Source organism: Dryobates pubescens, chromosome 40 (assembly GCF_014839835.1).
Source record: "Dryobates pubescens isolate bDryPub1 chromosome 40, bDryPub1.pri, whole genome shotgun sequence".
Lineage (NCBI taxonomy): Eukaryota > Metazoa > Chordata > Aves > Piciformes > Picidae > Dryobates > Dryobates pubescens.
The window spans coordinates 852,812-876,300 of NC_071651.1; the positions used below are offsets into that span (position 1 = coordinate 852,812).

General features: G+C 65.0%; 1 protein-coding gene across 1 annotated transcript in view; it reads left to right on the forward strand.

Annotated features, from left to right (window-relative positions):
* The window catches only part of LRP1 (LDL receptor related protein 1), an 82,955-nt gene that overhangs the window by 24,297 nt on the left and 35,169 nt on the right, over positions 1–23,489 (forward strand). Inside the window, exons 7-27 of the mRNA XM_054177464.1 lie at positions 8,795–8,957; positions 9,169–9,391; positions 10,146–10,335; positions 10,972–11,115; positions 11,494–11,730; positions 12,233–12,413; positions 12,616–12,838; positions 13,370–13,559; positions 14,185–14,310; positions 14,846–14,986; positions 15,539–15,664; positions 15,769–15,885; positions 16,142–16,222; positions 18,457–18,624; positions 19,943–20,125; positions 20,675–20,875; positions 20,976–21,221; positions 21,569–21,766; positions 21,934–22,138; positions 22,478–22,642; positions 22,960–23,204. Coding sequence (XP_054033439.1) covers positions 8,795–8,957; positions 9,169–9,391; positions 10,146–10,335; positions 10,972–11,115; positions 11,494–11,730; positions 12,233–12,413; positions 12,616–12,838; positions 13,370–13,559; positions 14,185–14,310; positions 14,846–14,986; positions 15,539–15,664; positions 15,769–15,885; positions 16,142–16,222; positions 18,457–18,624; positions 19,943–20,125; positions 20,675–20,875; positions 20,976–21,221; positions 21,569–21,766; positions 21,934–22,138; positions 22,478–22,642; positions 22,960–23,204 — 3,753 coding nt within the window. The remainder of the gene's footprint in view (positions 1–8,794; positions 8,958–9,168; positions 9,392–10,145; positions 10,336–10,971; positions 11,116–11,493; positions 11,731–12,232; positions 12,414–12,615; positions 12,839–13,369; positions 13,560–14,184; positions 14,311–14,845; positions 14,987–15,538; positions 15,665–15,768; positions 15,886–16,141; positions 16,223–18,456; positions 18,625–19,942; positions 20,126–20,674; positions 20,876–20,975; positions 21,222–21,568; positions 21,767–21,933; positions 22,139–22,477; positions 22,643–22,959; positions 23,205–23,489) is intronic.

Genomic DNA, 23,489 nt, shown 5'->3' on the forward strand with positions numbered 1-23,489 from the left:
CCAGGAGGCTGATGTGAGCCATGGCCACTTCACTGTGGTCAGGAGGGGAAGGCTGCTCATGAGGAAAGCATCTTCAAGTCCAGGCAAGAAAAGTGCCTTGCTCTGCATGGCCTCCTGATGGGTTGTGATAGCTCAGGGTGGGAAGAGAGGAATTCAGCTGCCCTGGGTAGGGAAGGACCTGCCCTTGCCCCAGGGTGAAGGGAGGGTTCCCATCCCTGGGCCTGGACTGGGTGAGCTCCGGAGGTCCCTTCCGAGCCCCTGGTGCAGGGATTCTGAGAGCACAAAGGAGCTGGAGGGAAGAGGCTTCCCCCAGCCCTGGGGCTGCTGCTGGTGGCTGTGATGAGCAGGATGCCCCTCCCCAGCTCCTGGAGGGACCTCCCCCGGAGGGGCCTGGCAATCCCATTAGAGGTTTCCCTCCCGTGGGCTGCTCCCTGGCATCCTGTGCCCGCAGCAGGGTCTGGGCTTCCCTGGCGCCTGCTGCCCGTGGGGCTTGAGCTGGCAGCGGGCGGGGGGGGAGGAAGGCTGAGGCTGAAGGGCTGGGAACTGGCAGCCCCCAGCTGTCAGGGGCAGGTCTGGGCTTGGTGAGATGTCACAGCCCAGCTCTGATAAGAGCCCCAGGTCCCAGGCTGCCTGTCCCCCCTGCAGGGCTCTGTGTCGCTGCGTGCTGGGAGCTGTGCTGAGTGGCTGCAGCTAACAGGGCCTGGCACCACCCGCGGTGCTCAGAGGCTCCCCCCCTGCTGCTGAGCCCCCCTCCCCCTGCCCCTCTTCTGCTGGCTGCAGCCCTGGGGACTGTGACACTTTCTGAGGGTGGCTGCCCCGTGGCTCCCCAGCTCCTGCTGCCTGTGGACATTTGTCACGGGCAGTGATTTTCTCAGCTGAGCTGAGCTGGCCTCTTCCCTGCCCCCAGGGCTTTTTCATGCCACAAATCAGGCTGCTGAAGGTCTTCATCTCCTTACACACACCCCCCCCCAAGTCCCCTCCTCCCCTCCCCATCGCCTGCTGGGGTTGGTTTATTTCTCACCACCATCAGCCTGTGGTGGCTGCAGAGCCCTTGGACACCTCTGCAGCGTGGAGGTGACAAAGAGGACATCAGCAGGAGGCTCTGCACAGGGAGGGTGGTGAGCCCCTGGCACAGGCTGCCCAGGGAGGTGCTTGAGGCTCCATCCCTGCAGGCATTCCAGGTCAGCCTTGCTGTGGCCCTGGGCAGCCTGCTCCAGCTGTCCCTGCTGCCTGCAGGGGCTCGAGGGGATCCCTTCCAGCCTAATGCAGGCTGTGACTTGGGAGGCTTGGTGCTGGTGGCTGCGTGGCCGAGGGGGCCCTGGGTTAGTGCTGCAGAGCAGCTGCCCCCACTGCTGGCAGGTGCCCAGGGGTCCAGCTTGTCCCTGTGGGGAGCCTGGGGGTGGCACCTCCCCAGCTCAGCTTCCCTGCTGGGAGCTGCCCTCTGCCTGGAGCCACCTTGCTTGGTGGCTGATCCCTGCCCTCCAAGGGCTTTCTGGTCCCGTGGCTTTTCTCAGCCAGATTCCAGGCTCCACGTGTCCCCGAGACAATGTCCTCATTTGTTTGGAGCTGGGCTTCCAAAGAATTCCAAAGCCAAACAACACAGCAGAAACCTCAGAACCCAGCAGAATCTGCTGCCAAACCCTTGTGCTGCTCAGCCCAGGGGGCTGCTGGGGGTCCCCTGCAGGTCCTGCTCAGGCTTGGGACGGGTTTGGGCAGCTCCTTCCTTCCCCCTCCAGCTCAGCCTGCTGCCTGTGTCCCACCCCCAGCCCTAGGCTGGCATCTTGGCCAAGCCCTGAGCTCTGCTCCAGTGGGATTTGTGTGCCCCTCAATGGAATCTGTGTCCCTGTTCCCTGCAGGTGACAGAATCCCAGACAGGGGCTGGAAGGGACCTCTGGAGATCATCCAGGGCAGGGTCAGCTGGGGCAGGTTGCACAGGATGTGTCCAGGAAGGTTTTGAGTGACTCCAGCACCTCCCTGGGCAGAGAAGGGGGCACCTCCCTCCCTGCAGTGGGGGAGGGCAGGGGGTGCTGAGGAGCCCTCCTTAAGAGGACTCTGTTAATTGGCACCGTTAATGGGCAGCAGCTCCACCCCGTGCCGGCCACTTCTCGGCCTCCCTGGCATCTGTGAGGGGTGGCACAGCCGTGGGCAGCTCGAGTGGCAGCAGCTCCTCCTTTGCCTTTAACTGTGGAAAAGTACTGGAGAAATGCACCCAGAGATCCCAGCCTGGAGTTCCCCACAGGTCTCCCAGCACTTCCCACTTTCCCAGCTCCATCTCTTTCCTTTCCCCCCTCCTTTCTGGGCCAGGTTGTGGCTGCCTGCAGCCCCTGGGCGCCAGGGTTGGGCTCAGCGCAGTCCCTGTGCTGGGAGCCCCCTGGTGCCAGCTCGCAGCCCCAAAGCCCAGGTGCCAGAGCTTGGATTCCCTCCCAGCACAGGGCAGGTTTGAGCATCCCAGGGGCTCAGGGCTGGTGTTGGGGGGGATTAGAGCTGGCTCCCAGGAATGTCGGCTGCGCTGCGGGACGCGGCCAGGGCTGCTGGGAAAGGGCTGCTGGAGCCTCTTTGATTTATTATTCCTTGGGTTGAGCTTTGTTGTTTTCTTCTCTGGGGGCAAACAAGACCCCAGGAAGGGCTTTGGGATCTCAGGACGTCAGATCCCAGGCGTGTTGCAGACCCTGAGCAGCACCAATCTGCCTGGTACTGGAGGCTGCAGCAGATGAGCCTTGGGGTCCCTTCCAGCCTGGCATTCAGTGCCTCTGATTAAAATTCCTCCCTGGGCAGCTTCCACCTCACCCAGCTCGTCTGGGAGGTTGTTTTCCTTGACTCCACTTCAGCCCTGTTAGTCCTAATGACCCAGGCTCTTGCCAGCAGGCAGAGGAGCTGAGCTGCAGGGCTTGGGGGCAGCAGGGTTTCAGGAGCTGCTGCTCTGCAGAGCAGGCCAAGGACATTTCTTGCCTCCCTTGGCATGGAAACCCAATTTGTGCTGCCCCAGCTCCGCTGCCTGACCCCAGCCTGTCCCTTCCTCATGGCCACTCCAAGCCCCTGGGCTGCAGTGAGGGAGCAGGGTAAAGGTCTTCCCGGCCTCCCCCCTTCCCGGGACAGAGAAGCCCCCTGTGGTCCCCCCACAGGGAGGGGGAGCTGCATTCCCTTGTTGCTGGAGGCAGAAGGCTGAGGTGAATGTCTGCAGTGATTGGGATCCTCCTGGCCAGAGCCTGGTTGGGATCCCAGCCCCACGCTGGTGCCAGGCTGAGCCCTGCTGGGGTCCTCTCTGCCCACTCCTGGTCTCTTCTGCCCCCCAGAACCATCCTGATGCCATCTCCCCGGGGTCCTGTGGAGCCTCTGTCCCTTTGCTCTCACCCCGAAGGACACCAAGAGCCTTGTCCTGGCCTCTGCTGCACGTTGCTGCCCATGGAATGGCCTCATTAAGCACAGTAATTAGTGAGCCCTTGGCTGCCCTCCGAGCTGCTCAGACAGAGCAGGGTCCAGCTCTGCTCTTGCTCTTCCCACCTCTGCTGGGCAGGGGAAGGGTTCAGTGCCCACGGTGGTGCTGGGCTGATGGTTGGGCTGCAGGATCTGAGAGGGCTCTGCCAGCCCTAATGACTCTCTGGTGCTCCTCTGCCTCCCCTCTGGTGCTCCTCTGCCTCCCCTCTGGTGCTGGCCAAGGGTCCAGTGCCTGGGCCTGGTGTCAGGCAGGGCTCCAGCCAGCCCAGGGCTCCATGAGGATGCTCCAGCATCTTCCATCCACCTGTCCCCAGGGCTGGCTGGGCTGGGGTTGCCCCCTGGAGCAGGGGGTCTTTGGGGAGGGGGCTGTGCTAGGGCTGCGTGTGTGGGGGGCACAGGATCCTTCCCAGCTCCGACTCAGACGTCCTGGCCGTGGGCCACAGCTTCACCCAGCAGCTCCTCCCCCAGGCTCAGCAGCTTCATCGGGAGGGGAGGGGGAGTTTGTTTATTCCTCAGCCTGGTTTTTAAGGGGAGGAGGCTGACGTGGTGCTGGTGCCTCTGCCTGCTGCTCACTGAGCTCTGCACACTCACAGCGTGGAGGGGCTGGAAGGGACCTCTGGAGCTCAGCAGGGCACCCACGGCAGCTCGGGCACACAGGGGCACAGTGCCTTGGGGGGTTCTGGAAGCCCCCAGAGAAGGAGACTCCACAACCCCTCTGGGCAGCCTGCTCAGGGCTCTGAACCCTCGAAGTCCAGAAGTTGTTCCTGGAGTTCCCATCTGGGCAGCAGGGTCGAGGCAGTGGCTGCTTGCACAGGGGGGGTCAGTGAGGGTGAGGGGTGAGCTGTGTCAGACCCTGGAGGGCTGCAGGGTGTCCAACCACCCCTGGCAAGCTCCCTGAGGGCTGGAGTTTGTCTTCATGCCTGTCCTGTTAGCACACTGCTGGGGAAGGCAGATGGTCCCCAGGAGCTGTGTTTATGCAGGGCTGGGGCCGCACAGAGCTCAGTTTGTTCTCCTTGGGGGGGGGCAGGGGAAAGGGAGGGCTGGGGGGGGGGGGGGGGGGGAGCGGGGGGGAAGAGCCAGAAATTCCTGCAGATTATGGCATTATGTCAACCTATCAAAGGGATCATTCCCTCCGAAAAGGAAAGTAGGAAACCGATGTATTTGAGAAGCCCTGGGGACCGCATTCCTGACGAGCCTGCAGCCTGCGTCCCTCTGCCGGAGGCGGCTCCGAGCCCGAGCGCTCGGCAGCTCCTGCCGGCCCCTTCCGCGGCAGCCGCCCGGCCCCGGCGCTCCGGTGCCCGCTGTCCTGCGGGCATCCTGCTGGGTGGCCCTTGGACACGGCCCAGCCCTGTCCCCAGCCCCTGGGGCTCTGGCTCCGGGCGGGGGGATGCCAGGAGCGGATGATTCAGCGCTTGGCCAGCCCAGGAGGTGGCTCTCGGGGTGGCTTCTCTGCCGTCTGCCTGGGCTGTGGGCTCCGTGGGTGTCCCTTCAGGGGCTGCACAGCCCTGCAGCCACCCCAGGTCGGGTTGTTTGGGGCTCTGAGCAGCCTGCTCTTGGCCAAGGTGACCTCTGAGGGTCCCTTCCAACCCGATGCAATCTGTGGTTGCTGAGCTCTTTGCCCCTTCCCCACTCTGCTCCACGTGGAGCTGAGCAGGAGCCCAGGGAGCTGCTGCTGGCTGTGGGCAGCTGCCCTGGCGGTGTCGAAATCACAGCCTGCAGTGGAGGAGAGCAGGACTGGAGCTGTTTCCTTCCTCCTGGGGTCAGGCCACAACTGATGTGCTTGCAGAGTGCACAGCAACTGATTCACCCAGGGGGAAGTTATCTGCTGGCTCAGCACAGCTCCTTCCCCAGCAGCCCACAGCCTGCCCAGGGGGGAATTGGCTGCTCCAGGCCTCAGGGTTAAGGGAGAGAGAACCTCTGGCAGGAGTGGCTGTGGACAGCCCTTGAGCTGATGACCACTTGGTGTCAAGAAGCTCTTTGACAGGAGCAAGATGGTCCCAGCACAGGATGAGGATGGAGCTGGGGAGGGGGAAGGTCACTGCTGAGAGTGCCTGAAGATGTTTGGAAGAGTTGATGTGGCCAAGAGGTTCTTGGGTGGAGGCTGAATGCTTCTGCTGCCCCTTGGGACAGTTGTTGGCCTTTAGTGTGGTCCTGACAGTGCTGCACTGGGGCTCAGCCCAGGGTCAGGAGAGTCTGGGCTGGAGAGGACATGTGGGAGTCTTCTTCAGCCAGCCAGGGGTCTGCTGGCTCCAGAGGCTTCTCCAGCCTCTTTCACTGGTGACCCTGAGCAGCCTGGGCTGCTGGTCCCTTCCAACCCAACCCATGGTAGGAATCTGTGGCCAGAATGCCAGGTTGGAGGGGACCCCAAGGGTCCTCTGGTCCAACCTTTCCAGGTGAGAGTGAGGGTGACAGGAGCTGGCCCAGCACCCTGTCAGGCTGAGTCTTAACTCTGCCCAGTGTGGGGGACTCCACTGCTGCCCCTGGGAGCTGATCCCTGCCTCTGGTTGTGCTCATGGAGGAGGAGAAGGGAAAATGCAAGCAGAGTGTGACAGAAAGGGTTTTGTGTGGAGGCTGCAGCAAAAGCTTGGTCAGGATCCTGAGCCCAGGAAACATCTGCCAGGGTGGCTGCCAGGGTGGCTGCCAGGCTTTGCTGAGGTTGTCAGCCTGCCCTGGTTGAGCAACCTGCTGTGATGATGAAGTTCTTGGTGCTCCCTCTCCCCTCTGCCCTCCCTTTGGCTGCCCTCTCCCCATGAGGATGGCCATGGGCAAAGCCTATGGTGATCCACACCTCAAATCCTGGGGTCAGCTCTGGGCCCCTCACTGCCAGAAGGACTTTGAGGGCTGGAGCAGGGCCAGAGAAGGGCAATGGAGCTGGGGAAGGGTCTGGAGAAGAGGGCTGGGAAGGAGCAGCTGAGGGAGCTGGGGGGGGTTTGAGGCTGGAGAAGAGGAGGCTGAAGGGAGACCTTCTGGCTCTCTGCAGCTCCCTGAGAGGAGGCTGGAGCCAGGTGGGGCTTGGGCTCTTCTGCTAAGGAACAAGAGATAGAATGAGAGGAGATGGCCTCAGGTTGCCCCAGGTGTGGCCATGGCTCCCCAGCTGCTGAGGCTGCTTCAGCTGCTTCCAGGAAGAGCTTTCCCAGTTGACCTTCCCTGTTCTGTGCCCCCAGCAGCTCCTTCCTCAAACCCCAGCCCACAAATCCTTCTTGGGCAACGAGCTCTGCGTGTTGCAACTGCTCCCAGCACCCTGCCCTGGCTGAGCAAGGCAGAGGATGTGGGGTGGGAGCTGGGGGGCTCAGCAGCCAGCCCCTTCCCACTGCTGGCAGCTGTGGGCAGGAGGAGAGGGGTGGCCACTGCCTCCTGGCTTCATCCTGCCAGGAAGGTTGTTCAGAGGGATGGGCTGGTGCCCCAGAGGCCAAGGAGAGAGGTCCCTGTGGGTTGCCAGGAGGGGTTAAAAAGCAGCATCTGCCAGATGAACTCCCAGGGAAGGTTCAGGAGGAAATCCAGGTTGAGCTCAGGCTACAAGAAAGAGCTGGAAAATAATAATAATAATAATAAATAATAATTATTGTCATTAATAACACAAAGTGGTTCCTGTGGAGGAGCTGGGAGGCTGGAGAGGAGGGAGAGGAGCAGAGAGCTGCAAAACAAAAGCCTTTGAGCAGGGTAATGCTTTCCAGCTGCAAAAATACAGCCTGGGAGAGGAGCTTGCGTCACCCCCCCGGCTCCCCAGCACTCTGCTGCCCCAGGACGGGCTGGGGCCCGCCTGGGAGACCCCTGGGAGGAGCAGGAAACCCCCCCCAGGAGGAGCAGGATCCCTCAGGGGGTGCAGGAACCCCCTAGGAGGAGCAGGACCCCCCTCCCCCCCAGGGAGGACTGGGACCCCTCGAGGAGGAGCAGGATTCTCCCAGGAGGAGCAGGACCCCCTCTGGTGCTTCAGCTGGAGCCCAGAGCTTGCTTTGTCCCTTTCCCTCTGATCCCTGAGAAGCCTTTGTGGGACTCTTGGCCCAGCTGCAGGGACTGGAGGTGGCTGCAGCTCAGCAGCCCAGGGCTGGCGAGGTGGCAGCAGCCCCAGGCCGGCAGGGTGAGAGCAGCAGCGAGGTGGTGATGATGATGATGATAGTGGCCATCTGGGAGGAAGGCAGTGAGGAGCAGCAGCCCCATCCTGCAGCCAGGGAGGGCTGGAGGCCTCCTCTTGTCCTGCTCCCCATCATCCACCCCGGCTGGGCTCGCTCCCCCCCTGCTGGGTCCTGTGACTGTGACTCAGCCCCGCGGGCGCCAGCCCAGACCTGCTGGGTTCGGGGAACTGTTGCACATCGCTGAGCTGCAGCCGCCCCCTCCCCTGCTCGGGGCTGAATCAGGGCTGGGGGTGCAGGGGCAGCTGGGTGCTGGGCCAAGCCCCAGCGTGCAGGCAGCACCATGAGCCTGGCCCTGCCCTGCCCCAAGCCCCCCAGCCCAGGACCATCTTTGGGTGGTCTTCAGCGCAGAGCCCCTCCGGCACCCAGGGGCAGGGGGTGCAGGGGCTCTGTCTGCACTGGGAGCCCCAGCATTGCCCCAGGAGCCCCCCACCAGCTCTGGCACGTTGGGCAGTGCAGCAGGGGCTGGTTTGAGGCCAGTTCCTTGGCTTTTGGCTCTCCCCACTTGTTTTTATGAGCTGCATCAGGCTGGGTGGTGGCTGCGGGTGTCGCGCCCTCGCCCTTCCGGAGGGGAGGGAGGTTGGTCACCAGCTGGCCACCACCACTGGCAGGACATCCCCATCCCTGGGGACACAAAATGCTCCCTTGGAGGTGAGCAGACTCGGTCTGGCCACCCTGGGGGCTTGGGGTTTGGGTTTGTGCTGGGGCAGGACACCCCCCACCCCCCCCCCCCAGCAGCAGTGTTCATCTGCTGGGTCTCACCAAAGGCCAAGGAGGACTTTGTGGTGCAGCAGCCAGGAAGGGCCTGAGCCCATGGTGCTGAGTCCTGTGAGCAAGGGGAGCATGGGACCTTGGAGAGCCTCCTGGTTTGGGACATGTCCTCTCTCTGCCCTGCTTTAAGGCTCAGCAGCACCTGGCCAGGCTCCCCCAGGGCTGGCTGGGTCCTGCTGGCCGCAGCTGGTTGGGCTCTGGGGCTGCTCCTGTCCCCATGGAGCTGCTGGGTCACTGCATGGGGTCTTGGGGGGCACCAGCCAGAGGGATGAGACCTTCAAACACTTGGCATCATCTCCCAGAGCCCCCAGGAGCTGCAGCCCCTCAGCCTGATCTTTGGGCTGGGGGGTGCCGAGCAGCTGCTGGCGCCGCCCTGGGCACAGGTCAGAGCCCAAGTGTGGGGTTCCTGGCTGCATCCCTGCCCTGCTTGACCTCTGCTCCTCTCTGCCCCCTCCCAGATGTGGAGCAGATGGCCATTGACTGGCTCACAGGCAACTTCTACTTCGTGGACGACATCGACGACAGAATCTTCGTCTGCAACAGGAACGGCGACACCTGCGTCACCCTGCTGGACCTGGAGCTCTACAACCCCAAGGGCATCGCCCTGGACCCAGCCATGGGGTGAGGGCCTGGGCAAGGGAGGGCTCCTGGGCGTGCACCACCCAGCAGGGCAGCTGCAGCAAGGCAGCAGAAGTGACTCCTCCTCTCCCTGAGGTGCTGCTGGGCTTTGGGGGCTGCTGGGGTCTCCTCTGCCTGCCTGGTGCCGGTGGGGTCTGGGGCTGGAGGTGGTGCCCAGGCTCTGAGCCCTTGTGTTTGCCTCCTGCTCGTGCAGCAAGGTCTTCTTCACGGACTATGGGCAGATCCCCAAGGTGGAGAGGTGTGACATGGATGGGCAGAACCGAACCAAGCTGGTGGACAGCAAAATCGTCTTCCCCCACGGCATCACCCTGGACCTGGTCAGCCGCTTGGTCTACTGGGCTGATGCCTACCTGGACTACATTGAGGTGGTGGACTACGAGGGCAAGAACAGGCACACCATCATCCAGGGCATCCTGGTGAGTTCTGGAGGTCCTCAGGCTGGGCCTGGCTGGTGCAGCCCAGAAAGGCAGGATAGGATAGGGTAGGGTAGGGTAGGGTAGAGTAGGATAGGATAGGATAGGGTAGGGTAGGTTAGGGTAGGGTAGGATGGAATAGGATAGGGTAGGATGGAATAGGATAGGGTAGGATGGAATTGAATAGAATTAACCAGGTTGGAAAAGACCTTTGAGATCATCAAGTCCAACCTATCACCCAGCACCATCTAATCAACTAACTCATGGCACCAAGTGCCTCATCCAGTCCCCTCTTAAACACCTCCAGGGATGGTGACTCCACCACCTCCTTGGGCAGCACATCCCAAGGGCCAATCTCTCTCTTCCTGGGAAGAACTTCTTTCTGACATCCAGCCTAAACCTGCCTTGGCACAGCTTGAGACTGTGTCCTCTTGTTGTGGTGCTGGGCGCCTGGGAGAAGAGACCAACCCCCAGCTGGCTACAACCTCCCTTCAGGGAGTTGTAGAGAGCAAGGTCTCCCCTGAGCCTCCTCTTCTGCAGGCTAAGCAACCCCAGCTCCCTCAGCCTCTCCTCCCAGGGCTGTGCTCCAGACCCCTCCTCATCTGGAAGCTGCTGATCCCCAGCCAGCCCTGCAGCACCTCCTGCCCCAAAGGAGAGCGGGGTGGGAGCAGGGCAGGATCTGGAGGCGGGGGGCAGGGCTGGGAGGTGGAGTTGTGGAGGTGTTCTCCTCCTGAGCTGCTTGCCTGGTGCCCCCCAGATCGAGCACCTCTACGGCCTGACCGTCTTTGAGAACTATCTCTACGCCACCAACTCGGACAACGCCAACGCGCAGCAGAAGACCAGCGTGATCCGCGTGAACCGCTTCAACAGCACCGAGTACCAGGTGGTCACCAGGGTGGACAAGGGAGGGGCCCTGCACATCTACCACCAGCGGCGCCAGCCCACAGGTGGGACCCTGCCTGGGCCCGGCACAGGCTGGGGGGGGTGGGGGGGATGGTGCTGGGAGGGACCCTGCTGCGCTTCCCAACTTCCCTCTCCTCCTGCAGCCAGGCCCCCCTGGGATCGTGGAATGGGTTTGGGTGCCTAAGGTCACTTGAGTCCAACTGGTGACACCACTGTGGCCGTTAAGCTGTGTCCCCAGGTGCCATGGCAGGATGGGCCCAGGTGCCCAGGAGCCTCCATCAGTAGCCCCCTGTGGCCCTGATGTGTCCCCCTGCCCAGGTCCCAACAGCACCTCCAGTTCCCCATGCTGGGCCATAGTAGGACCCTCCCTCAGGATGTGGTTGACCAGCCAAGAACTCCAGGGTGGGGATGGGACCCTCCTCAATGCTGGATGAGACCAGGTCCATGTCGCTGCACTTGCATCCTGGTGTCCCCTTCCTGGCTGGCATGGCCCCGGGGTGGGGCAGGACAGCCCTGGGCTGGGACAGAATGTCACTGTGAGGGCCAGGACACAGCTGGGATGGGGCAGGACACAGCTGGGATGGGGCAGGACACAGCTGGGATGGGGCAGGGCAGCCCCGGGGTGGGGCGGGACAGCCCTGCAGTGCTGCAGCGCTGCAGCTGCCCCTGCCCCGTTGCAGTCCGCAGCCATGCCTGCGAGCCAGACCAGTTCGGCAAGCCCGGGGGCTGCTCGGACATCTGCCTGCTGGCCAACAGCCACAAGAGCCGCACCTGCCGCTGCCGCTCCGGCTTCAGCCTGGGCAGCGATGGCAAATCCTGCAAAAGTGAGTCCTGGGAGTGCCAGGGGGCACGGGGGGGGGGGGGGGCGGGGGGGGCCGCCCCGCGGCGGGCAGCTGGGCTGGGCGGTGGTGCCAGGCCACGCGGAGCGCAGGGGTGCGAGCAGCCTGGGCTGGGGGCTGCTCTGGGCTGCCCTCGGAGCTGCTGGGCGCAGGAGCTGGTCGCCGCCTGGGCGCGGAACCCCCCAGCAGTGCCATCGCCGTGGGCAGGGCTCTGCCCTCCGCCGCTCTGCCCGGTGGGGATGGCTCTCAGCACCGTGCCCCGGCGTGCAGGGCCCTCTGGAGATGGCAGGGCGCAGCCCCCCGCCACCCCCCCCGCTGCGGAGCGGGTCGTGACCCCCGGCGGCGGCTGTGCCCTCCCCGCAGAGCCGGAGCACGAACTGTTCCTGGTGTACGGGAAGGGGCGGCCGGGCATCATCCGTGGCATGGACATGGGTGCCAAGGTGCCAGACGAGCACATGATCCCCATCGAGAACCTGATGAACCCCCGGGCCCTGGACTTCCACGCTGAGACCGGCTTCATCTACTTCGCCGACACCACCAGCTACCTGATCGGGCGCCAGAAGATCGACGGCACCGAGCGCGAGACCATCCTCAAGGAGGGTGGGTGCCAGGGACCCCCTCCTGCGGCCCCCACCGCCCGCCTGGGCAGCCTCCCCACGGCTGCAGCGGTGCCCCTCAGTGTGCCCCCCCCCCCCCAGAACAGCAGCTTCTGGCCTCTCCCTTGGGTCTCTGAGCCTTCACGTGAGGGCCTGGAGCTGCTGTTTGGGTTTGTTTCAGGTGTAGTCCCTGTGGCCCCAGCAGAGGAGGGAGAGGGACCCCAGGCTGGTCAGATGGGAGGAGGGAGGGAGGATCCTCAGGCAGGGTCCCCAGGGTGCAGCCAATCCATCCCCATGCTGCCAGCTGGGTGCCTTTGTCTTGCCTTGGGGTGAACCAGCCAAGGGTGCTCCTGGTTTGGCTTTCCCCAGCCCAGGCCCCCCGTGGCCGTGGGGGGGCCGGGTGGGCTCCGTCGTCCTGCTTGCTTTGTGCTGGGTGAGGCTCGTGGAGGAGTCAGTGCCCCAGCTGGGCTGCAGCCCTGGTGACCAGCTCCTGCTGCTCCCCAAAGGCATCCACAACGTGGAGGGCATCGCCGTGGACTGGATGGGCAACAACCTGTACTGGACCGACGACGGCCCCAAGAAGACCATCAGCGTGGCACGGCTGGAGAAGGCTGCCCAGATGCGCAAGACACTGATCGAGGGCAAGATGACTCACCCCAGGGCCATCGTGGTGGACCCCCTGAACGGGTGAGGGGGCCAGGGTGGGCGCCTCCCCCCAGCCCAGCTTGCTCAGGGCCTCACCCAGCCTGGCCTCGGGCACCTCGCTGCTGCTCGGTGGCGGCCGCAGAGCTCACAGCTCGCTGGGCGGAGGCTGAGCTCTGCCCTCTCCGGATGGGCACTGGGTGGGCTCCGAGCCCTGCTGGCCGTGACAGGTTGGTGTCTGTGCCAGGTGGATGTACTGGACAGACTGGGAGGAGGATCCCAAGGACAGCAAGAGGGGCAAGATCGAGAGGGCCTGGATGGATGGCTCCAACCGCAACATCTTCATCACCTCCAAGACTGTGCTGTGGCCCAATGGGCTCAGCCTGGACATCCCAGCCAAGATCCTCTACTGGGTGGATGCCTTCTACGACCGCATCGAGATGGTTTACCTCAACGGCACCGAGCGCAAGGCCAGTGGAGCCCCTTGGGCTGGGGGCAGCCAAGCTCTGCTGTGCTGGTGCCTGGGTGGTTCAGCATGGAGAGGAGGAGGCTCCAGGGAGACCTCAAAGCAGCCTTCTGCTGCCTGGAGGGGCTCCAGGAGAGCTGGGGAGGGACGAAGGCTGGGAGTGCCAGGATGAGGGGGAATGGCTTTAAGCTGGGAGAGAGGAGATTGAGAGTGGAGAGGAGGAAGAAATTCTTGGGTGGGGAGACACTGGAACAAGTTGCCCAGGGAGGCTGTGGCTGCCCCCTCCCTGGAGGTGTTCAAGGCCCTGAGCAACCTGGGCTGGTGGGAGGTGTCCCTGCCTGTGGCAGGGGGTTGGCACTGGCTGATCTTTGAGGTCCCTTCCAACCCCAACCCATTCCATGGCTCCATGCTCAGCCACACTCCACAGCCACCCATCCCTTCCTTCCCCCTCTTCTGCCTCCCTTGTTATCCCCCCAGGGTGGCATTTCCCTGGGCACCCCTCCTGGCTAACCAGCAGCCTGTGGGCTCCCTGCAGATCGTGTACGAGGGCCCCGAGCTGAACCATGCCTTCGGGCTGTGCCACTACGGCGGCTTCCTGTTCTGGACCGAGTACCGCAGCGGCAGCATCTACCGGCTGCAGCGCAGCGCCAAGGCCGTGGCCCTGCTGCGCAGCGAGCGCCCTCCCGTCTTCGAGATCCGGATGTACGACGCCCAGCAGCAGCAAGGTGCTCGGGGCACCTCACCTGGCACCGCCACAGGGCTGGGGATACCTTACCTGGCACTGCCGTGGGGCCAGGGGTACCTCGCCTGGCATTCTTGTGGGGCTGGGGGCACTGTGGCTGGCACCGCTGTGGGACTGAGGGTACCTTGCCTGGCACCGCTATGGAGTTGGGGGTACCTCACCTGGCACTGCCATGGGTCTGGGGTTACCTTGACTGGCACCGCCGTGGGGCTGGGGGTACCTCACCTGGCACTGCCGTGGGGCTGGGGGCACCTCGCCTAGGACGTGTCCTGGCTGCCCATCCGTCCGTCCCTGTGTGCGGCTTCTGCCCTCCCAGCCCTTCCTTCTCCTCCTCCTCCTGCTGCTCCCATGCTCTGCCAAGCTTCCATGGAGCCAGGCGTGGTGGCCCCTGGGCTGCCTTGGGTGGTCTGATGAGCTGGGGTCTGAGCTGGGGTCTCCAGCTGGGGAGGGCTCAGCAGTGCCATTCATGGTCTGATGAACTGGGGTCTCCAGCAGGGTGCCACCTGCAGAGCCCGCTGAGGGCAGGTGGGGTGCCAGGGGCAGCCAGCAGCCCCCCGTGGCTGCCTGAGCCCTGCAGCCCTCACCCCCTGCCTGTCCTCCCTCCGCAGTTGGCTCCAACAAGTGCAGGGTGAACAATGGAGGCTGCAGCAGCCTGTGCCTGGCCACCCCCCGGGGCCGGCAGTGCGCCTGCGCCGAGGACCAGATCCTGGCCTCCGACTCTGTCACCTGCCAGGGTAGGTGGGCACCCGTGGGAGCCTGAAGACGAGCTCCAGCAGCTGGAGCCTGTGGGTCTTGGTGTCTGTAGGGTCTCAGAGCTGCTGGGCAGTTGTGTCAGCATCCCAGAGCCCCAGCATGGTGGGGGTGGAAGGGACCTCTAGGACTTACCTTTTGTGCCCCTTGGCCTGGCCCTGGGCACCACTGAGCAGAATCTGGCCCCAGCCTCTTGCTCCTCACTGGTCCTTTAGCTCTTGCTGAACATTGCTCAGATCCCCTCTGGGGCTCTCTCCTCCTGGCTCTCAGCCCCGGGGCTCTCAGCCTTTGCTCCTCACAGAGCTGCTCCAGGCCCCTCGGCAGCTTTAGAGCCTCCTCTAGACTCTCTCCAGCACTTCCCTGTCCCGCTGGAGCTGGGCAGCCTAGAGCTGGACCCAGTCCTCACCGGGATAGAGCAGGAGGAGAACCTCCCTTGCCGTGCTGGCACCACCGGCGTGTCCTCACTGCTGCCCTGTCTGGGTCTCTTGGCTCACCCCTGGCTGTGCCCTTCCCTTGCAGCCAACCCCTCCTACGTGCCACCGCCGCAGTGCCAGCCTGGGGAGTTCGCCTGCAGGAACAATCGCTGCATCCAGGAGCGCTGGAAGTGCGACGGAGACAACGACTGCCTGGACAACAGCGACGAGGCCCCGGAGCTCTGCCGTGCGTGGGCACCCCCTGGCCTGCCGGGGGCCTGGGCTGGGGCCTCTGGGGGGGCACAACCGCGGCATGGGTTGGCTTGGAAGGGACCTGTCCCAACCCCCTGCCATGGGCAGGGAGACCTCCCACCGGACCAGGCTGCTCAAGGCCTCATCCAGCCTGGCCTTGGACACCTCCAGGGAGGTGTTCAGCACCAGTCTGGGCCAGAATCAGAATCAACAAGGCTGGGAAAGGTCTCCGAGTTGTCCTTGGATGTGGTGCTTAGGGACTGGGACTGACAGCTGTGTAGAGGGAGGTCTCAGAAGGGTAGGGGGTGGAAGGCTCCTCTGGAGATCACCCAGCCCAGCCCTGCTGCCAGAGCAGGGTCACCTCGAGCAGATCCCACAGGGACACATCCAGGTGCTCCAGGAGAGGGGTGGTGCCTCCAGCCCCCCTCAGGCTCCTGCCCTTTTCCTGCCCACCGGCCGCGGGGGGAGGCACGGGGGTGGGCTGGGAGCGTGGGGTGGTGCTGAGGCCAGCGTGGGGTGGTGCTGAGGCCGTATGTCCCCTCCCCAGACCAGCACACCTGTCCCTCCGACCGCTTCAAGTGCAGGAACAACCGCTGCATCCCCAACCGCTGGCTGTGCGACGGCGACAACGACTGCGGCAACAACGAGGACGAATCCAACTCCACCTGCTCGGGTGAGGGCAGCCCCTGCCCAGCCCCCGCCCCACTTCCTGCCCCAGCCCCTGTGCCTGCCCCTGCCCCCCGGCTGCTAACGCTCTGTCTGTCTGTCCCTGGCCAGCCCGGACCTGCTCCCCCAACCAGTTCTCCTGTGCCAGTGGCCGCTGCATTCCCATCTCCTGGACCTGCGACCTGGACGATGACTGCGGAGACCGCTCCGACGAGTCGGCATCCTGCGGTGAGCCGGGCGGCGCCGCGGGGGGGCGCCGCGGGCACCGGGGAGAGGGGCACCGGCGGTACAGAGCTCCTGTGGGGCAGCCCTGGGGGCATGGAGCTCTTTTGGAGAGTTCTGGGGGCACAGAGCCCTTCATGGCAGCCCCGGGGGCGCAGGGGGCTTTAGAGGGGAGTTGTTCCTCACCCCGCTGATGGGGCCTGGGGTGAGGGTTGGGGTACCAGGTGTGCCCCCCACTGAGGGTGCCCTGCTTCCTCCACAGCCTACCCGACCTGCTTCCCCCTGACGCAGTTCACCTGCACCAACGGGCGCTGCATCAACATCAACTGGCGCTGCGACAACGGTGAGGAGCCCGCCGGGGCCAGGGGCACCCAGCTGGGCATGGCCACATCCCACACAGGGGTGCCAGCCTGGCAGGGCTCCCTGTTCCTGCAAAGGCCACTTCTCAGCCCCGTGCCAAGCAGCAGAGCCCAGGTCCAAGGGAGGAGGTGTTGGCCGAAGCTCATCCTGCAGCACCAAGCCCACGATGTCTCCTTGGCTGCTCTTGGGGCACAGGGTGGCACAGGAGGAGGCTGGCAGGGATCAGCTCTGCAGCCCTTGGCCTGCTTTGCAAGGTGGCCAAAACTCTGCCCCAGTGCTGGAGACCAGCGGGGGGCAGCTGTGCTGGGGCTGTGCCAGGGCCTGCACCCCAGGGAAGGCAGCAGAGGTCTCCTGGTGAGCTGGCAGCTGGCCCAGGATCTGCTTCCAGGGCCAGGTCTGGAAGGAAAGGAGCTTGCCCCGGGGCTGCTTTGCTCCCCCACAGCTTCAGTGCAGCCTTGGCAGCCCTGGCACCTCTGGGTTTGATCAGTGCCCACCTTAGAGCCGCTGGTGCAGGGGTCAGGGGGGCTGCAGATGCAGGGCTCTCCTTGGGGTCTTCCTGAGCAAACAGCCCCAGCCCATGGGGCAGCCCCATTGCACCACCCCCACCTCAGGACCACCCCTGCCAAGGGACATTCACATTTCCTGGGTGCCCAGCAGTGCTGGCTGCCTTGGCACGGAGCACCTTGGTGCCTCACCCAGCACCCGTGGGGCAGAGCTGCAGGAGGAGAGGCTGCCAGCCCCACTGCCCCACGCTCCCCAGCGCCCTCTGCTGCTTCTGGTCTCCCCTCCTGTGCCCTCTGTGTGTCCCTCTCTGTGTTCAGCTGCTGGTGCCACCCCGTGTGTGTGCCCTGTGCTGGTGTTTGTCACTGTGCCCACTCCTGTCTGGTTGGTTCTGTGTTTCAGAAAAAGATTGTGGGGATGGCTCTGACGAAAAGAACTGTGCACAGCCTGCCGGTTAGTGCGGCCAGCATGCCCCAGCCCCGTGCCAGCCCCGTGCCACCCCACGCCCACACAGCTGGCAGCCCCTGGGCTGCGGCTCCAGGCACTGGCAATGCCCCCCTCCCCGTCCCCCCATGCTCCCTGGCAGTGCCAAACTCGCTGGCAGTGTCCCCTGAGCTCCCTGGCGGTGCTGCATTCTTGGGCAAGGTCCCTTCATGCTCCATGGCAATGCCACTTGAGATCCCTGGCAAGGTCCCCCCCGTGCTCCCTGGTAATGCCAATCAATCTCTCTGGCAGTGCCACTGTGTTCTTTGGTAATGCCACTCTCAGTCAATGTCCTCTGTGCTCTCTGGCAGCACCCCACAGGCTCGCTGGCAGTGCCACAGTCGCTGGCAGTGCCCCCTGAGCTCCCTGGCAGTGGCCCTCAAGCTCCCTGCAATGCCCCTCAAGCTCCCTGCAATGCCCCCTGTTACCTCTGGCAATGCCACACACTCTGGCAACGTCCTCCAAACTTCCTGGCAGTGCCACACTCCCTGGCAGTGGCCCTTGAGCCCCCCCAGCAATGCCCCCCATGCTCCAGCAGCCAGCTGGGGGGAGCCTGGTGAGGTCCCTGGAGCCACAGCAGCCGTTGGTGCCATCATCCCCATGCCCACCTTGAGCTGCCCTGCGTGGGCAGTGATGGGCAGCAGGAGACAGAGACCCTTTTCCAGCCCTGTGCCACCTGCCCTGTGCCCAGCAGGGCAGGCACAGAGGTTGCATTGCCAGCGTCCTGCCACCCCCAGCCCCAAGCTCCCAGGCCATCAGCAGGTGCTGAGAGGTCCTCCGAGCAAACCAACCCCCCCCCACATTGGCCATTAGCAACCCACACCCCCAGATGCCCCCCAGAAGGGGGTGCCCAGTGCCCCCCTCCAGCTGTGCTGCGGAGCTGAGCAGCCCCCTTGGCGCTGTGCCCCCTGCCAGCCCCACCCTGGTCCGTGGCTGATCTGTGCAGTTTCTGTGTTTCCTTTTGTCTGTGTGGGGGAGGGCAGGGTGGGGGGCAGGGAGCTGGGGGCTCTCCTCAGCTCTGCCTCTCCAACTGGGGCTTCCCCCCACCCCGTGTCTTGTCTACTGCCCTGCTCTGTCTGCCTCCCGTGTGCTCCCTGGCAGTCCCCCTGGCAGCGCCCCTGGCAGGGGGTCGGTGTCTCTGCTTTGGTGCCTCCTCCAGCCTTGCCCCCCCCCCCCATACCCCCCCGCGGGCAGCTGAGCATTCCCTGAGCTCCCTCCTGCTGCCCTCTGCAGACAACGACTGTGGGGACAACAGCGACGAGGCAGGCTGCAGCCACTCCTGCTCCAGCAACCAGTTCAAGTGCAACAGCGGCCGCTGCATCCCTGTGCACTGGACCTGCGACGGCGACAACGACTGCGGCGACTACAGCGACGAGACTCATGCCAACTGCACCAACCAAGGTGAGCCCTGCCGCCTGCGGGCACCCAGCACCTCCCCGGTGTCCTGGGCATCACCTCTGCTGCCCCCTGCCCTCTCTGCGGGCACCCAGCACCTGCCCCGGTGTCCTGGGCATCCCCTCTGCTGCCCCCTGCCCTCCCTGCGGGCACCCAGCACCTGCCCCGGTGTCCTGGGCATCCCCTCTGCTGTCCCCTGTCCTCCCTGCGGGCACCCAGCACCTGCCCCGGTGTCCTGGGCATCACCTCTGCTGCCCCCTGCCCTCTCTGCGGGCACTCAGCACCTCCCCGGTGTCCTGGGCATCACCTCTGCTGCCCCCTGCCCTCTCTGCGGGCACCCAGCACCTCCCCGGTGTCCTGGGCATCACCTCTGCTGCCCCCTGCCCTCTCTGCGGGCACCCAGCACCTGCCTCGGTGTCCTGGGCATCACCCTGCCCTCTCTGCGGGCACCCAGCACCTCCCCGGTGTCCTGGGCATCCCCTCTGCTGCCCCCTGCCCTCCCTGCAGGCACCCAGCACCTGCCTCGGTGTCCTGGGCATCCCCTCTGCTGTCCCCTGTCCTCCCTGCAGGCACCCAGCACCTGCCCCGGTGTCCTGGGCATCACCTCTGCTGCCCCCTGCCCTCTCTGCGGGCACCCAGCACCTCCCCGGTGTCCTGGGCATCACCTCTGCTGCCCCCTGCCCTCTCTGCGGGCACCCAGCACCTGCCCCGGTGTCCTGGGCATCACCTCTGCTGCCCCCTGCCCTCTCTGCGGGCACCCAGCACCTGCCCCGGTGTCCTGGGCATCACCTCTGCTGTTCCCTGCCCTCCCTGTGGGCACCCAGCACCTGCCCCGGTGTCCTGGGCATCACCTCTGCTGCCCCCTGCCCTCTCTGCGGGCACCCAGCACCTGCCCCGGTGTCCTGGGCATCACCTCTGCTGCCCCCTGCCCTCTCTGCGGGCACCCAGCACCTCCCCGGTGTCCTGGGCATCACCTCTGCTGCCCCCTGCCCTCCCTGTGGGTACCCAGCATCACCGTGGGCATCCCCTCTGGTCCTCCTTTCCTCCCTGCAGGCACCCAGCGCCTGCCCCTAGCACATGGAGCCTCCTGGCATCCCCTCTGTGGTGCCCTCCTACCTGGAGAGCCAAATCCCACCCCGCCTCCCCCCCAGCAGAGCCCCCACACAGCCTCCTCTGCCCACCCTGTGTACCCCCTCCCCCCCGCATCTCTGGGTGTCCCCGAGCCCTCCCCGTGCCACGCCGATGCCCAGCCCAGCCCTCCCCCTGCCCCCCACCCCTCTGCCGGGGGCGGAGGCAGTGAGGTGGTGCTGGTGGCGCTGCGCAGCCACGCGGCCGCCCGGGGGGTGCCACACGGACGAGTTCCAGTGCCGCCTGGATGGGCTTTGCATCCCCATGCGCTGGCGCTGCGACGGCGACACCGACTGCATGGACTCCAGCGACGAGAAGAGCTGCGAGGGAGTCACCCACGTCTGCGACCCCAACGTCAAGTTCGGCTGCAAGGACTCCGGTGAGAGCCCTCCCCCCGGCCCCCCGCCCCCCGCCGCAGCCTGCACGCAGAGGCTCCAGCCCCAGCGGCGCCTTTGGCGTCCCGGCCGAGCTGCCTGCCCCGGGCTCGCCGCTAGCCCTGCGCGGCTCAAGGAGTGGCCCTCGGGAGGTGCCAGGGGAGGGTTAGGTCCAGAGAAGGGTGACCAAGGTGGGGAAGGGTCTGGAGAGCAGGGCTGGGGGCGGGGGGTTGAGGCTGGGGGAGAGGAGGCTGAGGGGAGACCTTCTGGCTCCTTGCAGCTCCCTGAGAGGAGGCTGGAGCCAGGTGGGGCTTGGGCTCTGCTGCCCAAGAGGCGAGGGACAGGAAGGCTGTTTGGTGGCTGCGGTGCTGCTGGGTTGATGGTTGTGCTCCGTGATCCTAGAGGCCATCTCCAACCCAGACAGTTCTGTGGTTAGCTCTTGGCGTGGCTCAGCTTTGGAGGGGAGGAGAGGGTGGGGGATGGGGACAGCAGCTGGGGGGACAGCAGCTGAGCTCCCCCCCAGCCCCTGAGCTCTCTGCGCTGCACCTCTGCAGCTCGCTGCATCAGCAAGGCCTGGGTGTGCGACGGGGACAGCGACTGCGAGGACAACTCGGACGAGGAGAACTGCGAGTCCCTGGTGTGCAAACCTCCCTCCCACACCTGTGCCAACTCCACCTCCATCTGCCTGCCCCCCGAGAAGCTCTGCGACGGCTCCGACGACTGCGGCGATGGCTCCGACGAGGGCGAGCTCTGCGGTGGGTGCGGGGCTGGGGCTGCCCCCCTCTCCCCCCGGGGGGGTCTGATCGGGCTGGGGGCTGGCTTGGGGGCCTGACCTGGTGTCCCCTCCCCCCACAGATCAGTGCTCCCTCAACAACGGTGGCTGCAGCCACAACTGCACCGTGGCGCCCGGCGAGGGCATCGTCTGCTCCTGTCCCCTGGGCATGGAGCTGGGCGCGGACAACAAGAGCTGCCAGATCCAGAGCTACTGTGCCAAGCACCTCAAGTGCAGCCAGAAGTGTGAGCAGGACAAGTTCAACGTGAAGTGCTCCTGCTATGAGGGCTGGATGCTGGAGCCCGACGGCGAGAGCTGCCGCAGCCTGGGTGGGTGCCCGCGGGGCTGGCAGCAGGGCTGAGGGTGGTCTTGGGGCATGGCTTGAAGGTTGGACTGGGAGGGCTTGGAGGCCTTCTGCAGCTGAAGTGATTCTGTGATTGCTGATGGGCACTGCCAGGGCCTGGGTGGAGAGGTCTGGAGGTGTTCAAGGCCAGGCTGGATGAGGCTTTGAGCAACCTGGGCTGGTGGGAAGTGTCTCTGCCCATGGCAGAGGGTTGGCACTGGGTGGTCTTCAAGGTCCCTTCCAACCCCAACCCATGGCTGGGGCTGGTGCCATGAGCATGGGCACCCCTGCCTTGCCCGTGGCCCTCTCTGACCCTTGCCTTGCTGTGCCCAGACCCCTTCAAGCCTTTCATCATCTTCTCCAACCGCCACGAGATCCGCCGCATCGACCTGCAGCGGGGGGACTACAGCGTGCTGGTGCCAGGCCTGCGCAACACCATCGCCCTGGACTTCCACCTCAACCAGAGCTCTCTCTACTGGACTGATGTGGTGGAGGACAAGATCTACAGGGGCAAGCTGCTGGAGAACGGCGGTGGGTAGCCCCCCCAGGCCCTGCTTAGAGGTGCAGCTTCCCCCCACCGCTGCCCCCCAGCCAGGCTGGGTGGAGCTGTGCAGCGCTGGGGTGCGGTGGTGGTGGTGATGGTGGAGGGCTGGGGAGGGGGCACCATCCTGAGCCCTCCCTGGTGCTGTGCCCCGCAGCTCTGACCAGCTTCGAGGTGGTGATCCAGTATGGCCTGGCCACCCCTGAGGGGCTGGCTGTGGACTGGATTGCTGGCAACATCTACTGGGTGGAGAGCAACCTGGACCAGATCGAGGTGGCCAAGCTGGATGGCACCATGAGGACCACGCTGCTGGCTGGGGACATCGAGCACCCCCGAGCCATTGCCCTGGACCCCCGCTATGGGTAAGGCACGGGGGCATCAGTCACTGGGACACTGCATCCAGCTCTGGGCTGCCCAGCTCCAGAGGGACAGGGAACCACTGGAGGGAGTCCAGAAGAAGCTCTAAAGCTGCTGAGGGGCCTGGAGCAGCTCTGTGAGGAGCAAAGGCTGAGAGCCCTGAGGCTGAGAGCCTGGGAGAGAGCAGCCCCAGAGGGGAGCTGAGCAATGCTCAGCAAGAGCTAAAGGCTGGGGGAAGCAGGAGGCTGGGGCTGGCATCTGCTGAGTAGTGCCCTGGGACAGGACAAGGGGTGAGTGGCACAGGTTGTGCCCATGCTGACCATGCCTGCTGCTGTGCCTGGCAGGATCCTGTTCTGGACGGACTGGGATGCCAGCCTGCCCCGCATCGAGGCTGCCTCCATGAGCGGCGCTGGCCGCAGGACCATCCACAAGGAGACAGGCTCAGGGGGGTGGCCAAATGGCCTCACTGTGGACTACCTGGAGAAGAGAATCCTCTGGATTGATGCCAGGTGGGACCAGCACACCCAGCTCTGCCCTGGACCTCCCTCTGTGACCATCCTTCTGGTCCCCTCTGGACCTCATCCCTCCACATCCCCTCTGGACCCATCCTCCCTGTGCCCTGCACCTATCCTCAGCTCTGGGTTTCTGCTCTGGGGGGGCTCAGGGCCTGCTGTCCCTCAGCCTTTGTGCCTCTCCACCAAGCTGAGCAGAGCAGAGGAGGTGGCTGCCCAGCCCCTGCTGGGGGGTGTTGCTGCTGGGTGGAAGCCCTGGTGGTTGCTGGCCAGCTGCTGCCCTCCTCTCACGCCCTCCTGTCTGCCTGGCGCAGGTCAGATGCCATCTACTCTGCCCTGTACGATGGGACAGGGCACATCGAGGTGCTGAGGGGCCATGAGTACCTGTCCCACCCCTTTGCTGTCACCCTCTACGGGGGTGAGGTCTACTGGACCGACTGGCGCACCAACACCCTGGCCAAGGCCAACAAGTGGACAGGGCACAACGTGACCGTGGTGCAGAGGACCAACACCCAACCCTTCGACCTGCAGGTCTACCACCCCTCCAGGCAGCCCCTGGGTGAGCCTGGGGAGCTGCAGCTGGTGGGGTGGAGTGGGAGGAGGGCAGTGGGGAGGTGATGCCACCACCCAATACATGCCCTGCATCCACCTGGGAGCTGCTCCCAGCCCTGTGTCCCTTCTCGTCCCTGGCTCTAGTGCCAGCCACCCAGCAGAGAAGGGTCCTGGGGTGAAGAGTGGACGGGGCAGAGCTCCTGGGTGGGGCAGGCAGGGTCTGGGAGCTTTCAGGGGTCTTCTCCTGGGTGGGTGCTCCCTGGGCCAGGGACATGGCTGAGTCTCCTTCTCC